General features: G+C 44.3%; 1 protein-coding gene across 1 annotated transcript in view; it reads left to right on the forward strand.

Annotated features, from left to right (window-relative positions):
• LOC146797804 (F-box only protein 27-like) overlaps positions 1–1,590 on the forward strand; it is a 377,425-nt gene extending 375,835 nt beyond the window's left edge. Inside the window, exon 10 of the mRNA XM_085624989.1 lies at positions 1,006–1,590. Coding sequence (XP_085481115.1) covers positions 1,006–1,017 — 12 coding nt within the window. The 3' untranslated portion in view covers positions 1,018–1,590. The remainder of the gene's footprint in view (positions 1–1,005) is intronic.
• Positions 1,591–8,729: the final 7,139 nt, after the last annotated feature.

An 8,729-nucleotide genomic window follows, 5' to 3' on the forward strand; every position in this document is an offset into this window, starting at 1 on the left:
TACCGAACAGGACAGAGAATGTGCTTGACTTAAATGGTATTGTAGAGCTGTGCCAGTCAGCGCGGTCAGCAATGATAGAAGTACGGAAGAGGACCCCAGCCACAGCTGTTGTCCTGAACACACTCTGTCAATGCTCCACGCAGGGAGCTCAGCATATAACATTCGCCACTGTGACATTCCACAGCATGTCACAGAGGTGTGAACCAATACAACAGCAAGGGAGGGGGTGAGTGACACAAAAGGGTTTTCCCCGCAAAGGAGGATACCACAAAAGCCTTTTCAACAATAAACACACTTGATAAAAAAGGATCAGAGATTTATTTACAGATTCATCCACAATATATCCAGTCTTTAGCAAAAACCTGGGATGTAAAATACTGATATCCTCAAAAAAAACCATGCTTTTGTGAGCTTTTAGAAGTGATGAGGCCTTGGGAGGAAAGGGTGTCAGTCGAAAGATCATAAACCGCAAACATTATCTTGTTCTAATTCGGTCCCACAACTGGTTGTGTCCTGAATTTTCCTATCCTGTCATCAACCTCACAGCAGATGACAGCCTTCAAAGAGGCTGGGCTGCTGCTCTTACAGACTCTTATCGCTCCCTCTGGTATGTCTTTGGGCCCAAGGAGCTGTGCTGGAGCAGAGTTTTCAGTTTGAAAATTCAGTGGCTTTTGAAGCTCTGGCATGTCTATTCGTTGTACTAATTTATTAATAATTAATTATTTGTCTTGTGCAAGTGTGTTTATATTAATCAATCTGTTTGTCCTAACAAGAGAGAGTTACACGTGGGTGTGCATAAATGTGCTGTTTTAAAAAATAACGTGTGTGTTTTCATGTTTAAACGTTGCTATGTGCTGTTTATTTTTGAGCACAAAATGCTTTCCGAATTAATGCTTTTTTATGTTGCAAGTGCTAGATAGATGCATACACATAAGGGTATTAGTGGGGTTAACACTGTTTAATCACTATGCTGTGGTAATGTTGTTTTTGTCTCTTTTAATTAAGATGGTCTATTGAGGCCTATGATGGCCTAGAGAAAGATGGCCGATTTGTGAGCCTGGCTGTGATTTATAATATGAAAACTGTGACGAGGGAGACCCCTGCTGGAAATGGTCCTGAAGCTAACTGACCATGGTCCTTGCTTGCTTATTTGAAAACTTTCCATGAGGACAGCAGCAGTTTTGGGAGATCTCCAAGTGAAGTGAAAATGTCCTTGGCAGCCTTGGGAAACAAAGGAGCCTTAGAGAGAAGCTCTGAACTATGGCTTGATTGCCGAGGAGAAGTAGAACTAATATGATACATGCTTTATTTCTTGGTTCCTGTTCCGTAGTCTTCATTATGTGAACTTTTCCTGAGCGGAGATTCTCAAATGTAGCGATGTTACATCCTTTCCTTCTCGCTCTGCTCAGCAGGTCCGGCGGACATTACAGTTTTTTCTATGTTTCCAATGTATCTTTCCATTGTTTAGAAACTATAAGAAATGTTAGCCTAGAGAGGGTTTTTGCCACTTGCCATTTTGCCTTTGCCGCGTACCGAATCTGCGTTGCTGAGGATTGATGCTGAAGGGACTTCGTCTTGAGAGACATTTACCGAGAGACTTGTCCTGACCCGTTCTGACATTTAGTTAGAATAGGTAACTATTAGAAATGATTTACTCTGATTGATTTCCTTTGACTAATTTTAGATAAAGCAATATAATTTTAAACATGGTGTTGGATATTCTTTCTTGTCAATTATTGGGTTTATATCTTTGATTATTGCTGTATATGTTGTATAGATTATGTTCAAGGACAGTCACAAAAACCAGGTCTTATCGACCTCGATATAGATGCAGGGTGATTAGGAGTTTTCCTTCCACAGGTTTATTGCTGGTAAGAGTATTTGAGCGTATGTTAGTGAAATGGGCCCTACCGTATGATGTATGCATGTGCGTGTAACTGTGAGATTACTCTATCCGTGGTAGTGGGAATATTATACACGCCCTGATCTCTATCAGCTGCAGAGGGCTCCGGTTGGACTTCCATCAGTGGTCCTCTCCATCGTCCAGCAACTTGCTACTTTGGACCGGTTTATAAGGCCTTACTAACACTGTTTTTACCTTCCATCCTGGTGCCTAGATCCATACCATTCCATCAGTGCCAGCACTGATGCTGACCTGATTGGCCCCAGTGACTCCTATTTTCTGACATGGCATCATACACCTGAGAGTATATAGTGAAGTCGTAGACAAAGAAAGACTCCTAATGCCTTTCTGACCAAACCTTCAAATAGCGAGTTGAAACATTGAAGCCTTTGGAAAGAGAATGTTCCGTTCGGCTAGTTTGGCATTACGGCCTATAAATGCAGTGTGTCTTATGGACACGAGTGTATGCTTACTGGGACGAGTCCAAAGAGAGGGGGGGTTCTTGCCATAAACGGACCGACTGCGCCAGCATCCCTGAGCTTACCTGTGCTCTGGTGAAGTTCTCTGGGGGCTGCAGAGTTCCTTGCTGCTCGTTCCTTCTCCCTCCCGCCGCCGCTGGACATCGCGGCCGCTGTGTGGGGAGAGATAAAGACTACATCTCCCAAGATCCTTTGCCCGGAAGCAGAAGCGACGGATTTCGCGCCCGCAGGCGCTACAAAAATAACCCCTCCCCCGCGTCGCGGGACCGTGCGCGGGCAGCGCCGGGCAAAGGGCGGGCCCTCTGTGGCCCTCAGAGGCACAAGGAGGCCGGGCTGGGCCATATCCATTGGCATCAAATCTAGGCATTGGGGTTGCCTCATATACAAGACGTCTGTGGTTCACTTGTTAAAGTGGTAGGGGTGGACACTTTGCATAGCACCTATAGGTTGGAGTCTGTGGTGGTTGTGTTGCATATTAGGTGATATTGTAATTGATATATGTGATGTGCCCTGATTTCCTAAGTAGGTAAATGTTAAATAACATACACAGATTTACATTGGATCATCTTGCCTCGATTATATTGGGAGGAAAGGGGGTTGTTAATTGAAAGGGCACCAAGGTATTCCCAGACGTGGGACCCGTGCTCACTACGCCACTGGAGTCAAGCTATCCTGGCTGATGACGGCTGATAGCCAGAAACCGGTCCTAGGATGCTTGATTCCGGTCCAGGGAAGACATGGCTTGGCAGTTCGGGCTGGACTGTTCCTATGAGGCACAGGGTCAAGACTGATTTGCATATGGTCATGTCTGAACTGGGGTGGCGTAGTGGGCAAAAGAACGATGGATTTAACCCAGATCTCTTGACTGGGGGAGAATGTCTGCATTGTCAGCATTCCATCCATCATTTGTTTGTTATAACGCTTTTCGCCCTAAGTGGGATGGGTATTCCCAGACGTGGGACCCGTGCTCACTACGCCACTGGAGTCAAGCTTTCCTGGCTGATGACGGCTGATAGCCAGAAACCGGTCCTAGGATGCTTGATTCCGGTCCAGGGAAGACATGGCTTGGCAGTTCGGGCTGGACTGTTCCCATGAGGCACAGGGTCAAGACTGATTTGCATATGGTCATGTCTGAACTGGGGTGGCGTAGTGGGCAAAAGAACGATGGATTTAACCCAGATCTCTTGACTTGGGGAGAATGTCTGCATTGTCAGCATTCCGTCCATCATTTGTTTGTTATAACGCTTTTCGCCCTAAGTGGGATGGGTATTCCCAGACGTGGGACCCGTGCTCACTACGCCACTGGAGTCAAGCTATCCTGGCTGATGACGGCTGATAGCCAGAAACCGGTCCTAGGATGCTTGATTCCGGTCCAGGGAAGACATGGCTTGGCAGTTTGGGCTGGACTGTTCCCATGAGGCACAGGGTCAAGACTGATTTGCATATGGTCATGTCTGAACTGGGGTGGCGTAGTGGGTAAAAGAACGATGGATTTAACCCAGATCTCTTGACTGGGGGAGAATGTCTGCATTGTCAGCATTCCGTCCATCATTTGTTTGTTATAATACTAAACCCAAAACAAGATCAACTAAGCGTAAGGCAACTCCTCCTTTGATAACGACAAATAGCCAATCTAACACAGATATTACTGTTGGGTATTCTGCACCCCCAACGGCCATAGATCTAATGCTACGGAAGGTCATTGGGGCAGTAAATGGTGAAATTGAACGTACCCAGAGACGCCTATCAATGACCCCTACACACAACTCCCATACACAAATGCAAAGTAGCTCTCTGCAAGCTCCAGAAGAAAACCTTTGTGATAGTTCGCAGGATAATAACCTGGACATCTCATTTGGAGATTTACCTTGTGGTCAGCAGCCAACAGAGGCCGAGCCACCTGTTTGCAAGTCAACAAATAGACCAAATTTAATTAAGCCTAGGTTGCCGAAAAGAGGCTCAAAGATCACACAAGTAAGGAAGTCAAAATCCACCAATAAGAGTGGGAAGAAACAACCAATAGAGGATGAGATTATAGAAATAGATACACCAAGTCCACTAAGCCCGCCAGGATGGCTGCAACCAGTTATACCTGATTTGCAAAAACACCTGGAAACCTTCATTACCGCCCAAATAAAACCGCTAATTAGTAAATTAGACAAAATTACTAATGAGCTTCAAAAACAGGCGAAGTTGAAGGAAACTACTAACCCCACCCCTATTGGAATTTCAACATCGACTGTGACTCTCTCCCCTAGGCCACTCACTATGAATAACATTGGCACAAGAAATGAGCTATGTACTACTGCGCAGGTACACGCCCCACCCACAAGTGTAGACCACTCACAGGATAGATGCCCCTCTGAGAACATGAAAGATTGTCACTCTAATAATCAAGATCAGCTTAGGAGATCTCAGATACAGTCAGGACAGGTTGCGCCCCACGGCCTGGTTAATGCGCAGCAGAAAGCCCTTGATAGTAAGGGAAAAACTCATCCCCCCCCTCCCGGAGTAAATTTACCCCCCGAAGCAAGCCCCTATGTTGTGGTTTTTGCCGGGGGTTCCTGAACTCAGGGTGGGCCAAAGGGAGTCATACCTAGAGTTCAAAAACAAGATTATAAAGTGGTTAAACATACACAGACCTCTCCAAGGGAGGGAAAGGGGAGAAATCATTCATGTGAGAAGAGTACCATGGTTAGGTAACAGAGGAAAGGACATTGAAGGGGATTGCATTATTGCAAATTTTAGGAATCCAAATTTAGTGGAGTACATACTGGGTAATTATAATAAAAATACAACCAGTACTATCCGAACCATGCCACTGGGCTATTTCTATCCTAGACAGGGAATTATGTACCCCCTGGCTCACAATTTAGGTAGGAAGGGAGGAGGAACAGATGGATGTTGGACAAGGAATCATGAATACAACCATCTACCACTAATTAATTTGGATGGCCCGCAATGGAAGAACAGATTTAGTCCTCTTCAATCGCTGGATGAAAATGATTGACTAACTAATCTAGAGACATGCTTGGCAGGGAAGGAAACAAGGATGCCCATGAAAGCAAATGAATTAACATCTGAGGGAAGGTATACATTGAATCACCCAGCAACCGGCCTACAAAATCAGAGTGGAGAGAGGCAAGACCCCCTGCCAGAAGGGAGGGAGGCACATGAATTAAATACCCACGGTCTAAGTCTGACTGGGTCACAGGGGGGAAAGGTGAAAATAACATCTTGGAATATTGCAGGCCTAGCTGGAAAAATAGCCAATACAGATTGTAGGAACCAACTTAGGGACTCCCATATAATAGTCTTACAAGAGACTTGGGCAGTTGAGCCGGATATCTATCATTTGGAGGGTTATAAGGCCTTTTTTGTCCCAGCGCAGGAGAGTAGGGCTGGTAGAGCAAAAGGAGGCTTAATAATATATGCTGATGTTAACTTAAAAGGGAGATGGACTGTATCATCTTGGACCTCAGATAATTTGCAAGCAGTAACTTTTCAGGGACTGGGGCTGAGGGTACAATTATTTAACATCTACAACCCTGGCTCAGGAAGCGGCCCTAATGCCGTGTTAGAGGAACTAGATGCTAGATTAAAACAGGAAACCAACCTAAGAAAAAGCGGGGAAAACTCATTCGTCCTTGTAATGGGGGATTTAAATTGTCACCTTTGTTCACGCCTGATACCGGTAACTATGCACTGGGATCTTTGCCCACTCAGAAAGGTGCCACATTTTGAGCACACCTCCGAGGGTATATTATTAACAAAACTAATAGGTAGCCATTCATTAGCACACACTATTGATCTGGTAACTCCAGAACCAGAGGGCACTCTGATACCGACTTTTAAAGGAAGGGGATGTTCGTCCATTATAGACTACCTTTTGATATCCACCTTTGCTAAACATCGGCTCGGGAAGGTAAGCACTAAATGGAGTGCCTTTAGCGATCATAATCCTTTGTCCATAGAAATATTGTATAAGGGTCATGCTAAAATGAATAAACAGTTGGGCACTATTTTACAACCCATAGACCATGGAAGGCGTTTAAAATGGGCAAAAATTAATGCCCCTGAGTTTTACACTGCACTGGTGCTAAAGGGGAGAAAGTGGCTTGAGGAATGTTTAGATTTCCAAATAGAGGGAGTTGACCTAGTTGCCTCTTTTAGGGAACTAACCGAATTTGTAGAAAAACTATTAGAGTCAAAAGGCCCTAGAAAATCAGTGACTCACCCAAGATGGTTCGATGCAAATTGTGCACGAGCACTAAGAAATTTAAAAGCAAGTCTTAAGGAAAATCCCAGGGACATAGTGGAAGTGGCAAAGTATAGAAAAATCTATAAAACTAAGATTAGAGAAAGAAAGACCACCCTAAAAACAGAATTATGGGCTGATTTAAGAGAGGCTGGAGAAAACAGGGACTTTACTGAATTTTGGAGGATAATAAATAGGCCCTGTTTTCATGACAGCAGTACACCGGTCCTTAGCACAAATATCCTTCCACAGGAATGGGTAGCCCACTTTGAGAACCTCTATAATCATTCTAAAGATCTTAAACAAGAAGGGGAATGGGTTGGCAATAGGAATGAGGCGCAGGATTTTACACTCATGGAGATTACGCAGGCAGTTAAAGGGCTAACACCAAATAAAGCACCCGGGCCTGATGGCACTCCCCCAGATTTGTACAAAAGTAATATTGATTTGTGGGCGCCAATTTTAACAAGAGTACTAAATGCAGCTATTAAAACAGGACTCCCGAGGTCGTGGTCCACTGCCTTAATCGTACCCATTTTTAAAAAAGGTAATAAGGACAATCCTCAATGCTACAGACCCATATCACTGATTGATGTCTCGGCCAAAATTTTGGGGCGGGTGGTTTTAAATCGTTTAATGGTCTGGACAGAAGAGCACCACACAATAGTTGATACCCAGTACGGTTTTAGAACGGGAAAATCGACCAGTGATCAATGCTTAAATTTATACCTACTGGTCGCCAAATATACTAGAGCAAGTAATGGTACCATCTATATGGGATTTATGGACCTGGCGGCGGCCTTTGACAATGTGAACAGAAGCAAGCTCTGGGAAAGGATGATCTCTTTGGGGATTGACTGAGGATTGATAAACATCTTGCGAGAGCTACACTGGAACACTATGGCGAGGGTTCGCTATAGTATGGAGGGGAGGCAAACTGATTCCTTCCAATGTTCCAGTGGAGTAAGGCAGGGGTTCATTCTTGCCCCCTTCCTATTCTCACTATATATCAATGACCTGGAGTCAACCCTCATAGCCCAGGCAGCTGACTGTCCTAGGGTAGGAAAGCGTCAAATACCAGTCCTTCTGTATGCGGACGACGCGGTTCTCCTTGCCCGGACACCGTGAAGTCTTCAAATATTGATCAATGGATTTGTAGATTTTATGGAAAAACTAGATCTTTCCGTAAATCTGACTAAGTCCTTTACGCTGATTGCAGGTAAAAAACCGATTAAAAAAACGGTGTTCAATATTAGGACCCACACTATGGGTATTGTAACCACCTTCCCGTATCTAGGCCTATTATTTGATGGTAAAATTCAATTTGACAAATTGTTGGAGGAACATTGTACCAAACTAGTTTCGTCATGTGGTGCAATCATGAATTTTGCCCAAAGATTAGGTTGCTGGTCTCCTGAGCAAGTAATGAGCTTATACAGTTCAATAAGTATAGCCAAAGCAGTATATGGAGCAGAGGTGTGGGGCTTCAGGGATGTCAAACAGCTACAATTAGAAGAAGATAAATTTATTCGTAGAATCCTGAAGATCCCACACACAATACCAGCTGAAATTGCTCACTCTGAACTCGGAATCCCATATATTGCTGATCAGATTAAGATTAGACCAGTTTTGGCTTGGCTCAGCATCTGGGTTAACCCGGATGCTGGACTAAGCAAGGAAATTCTCACTGATTGTTTACAAAGGGACAAAGGAATGTCAATCCCATGGCTGAATTATGTGAAAGTAACTTTAGAATCTGTAGGCCAGCATACACTTTTTAGTACCCCTGCTCTAATTTCAAGAAACAGCAAAGCACAAATTAAAAGATTGTTGCTGGATAAGTTGGAGATGCTCAGGGAGACTAAAGCCCTAACATCAAAACGCTCAGTGGTAGCGCATTGTTTAATCAAAGAGACAGTGGGTATGGAACCCTATCTATTCTTGCTGCATAATCAACAGGATAGATTCTTAATGTGTCGTTTTAGGCTCAATTTGTTGCATAATATTTTATCTTATCCATCTGGTTTTACTGCAACTATTGAGCAGAAGGGTGCCTGCGGCTGCGACAATTTGTCTCCGCAGGACACCC

The sequence above is a fragment of the Triturus cristatus genome, chromosome 9 (genome assembly GCF_964204655.1).
Source record: "Triturus cristatus chromosome 9, aTriCri1.1, whole genome shotgun sequence".
Classification (NCBI taxonomy): Eukaryota; Metazoa; Chordata; class Amphibia; order Caudata; family Salamandridae; genus Triturus; species Triturus cristatus.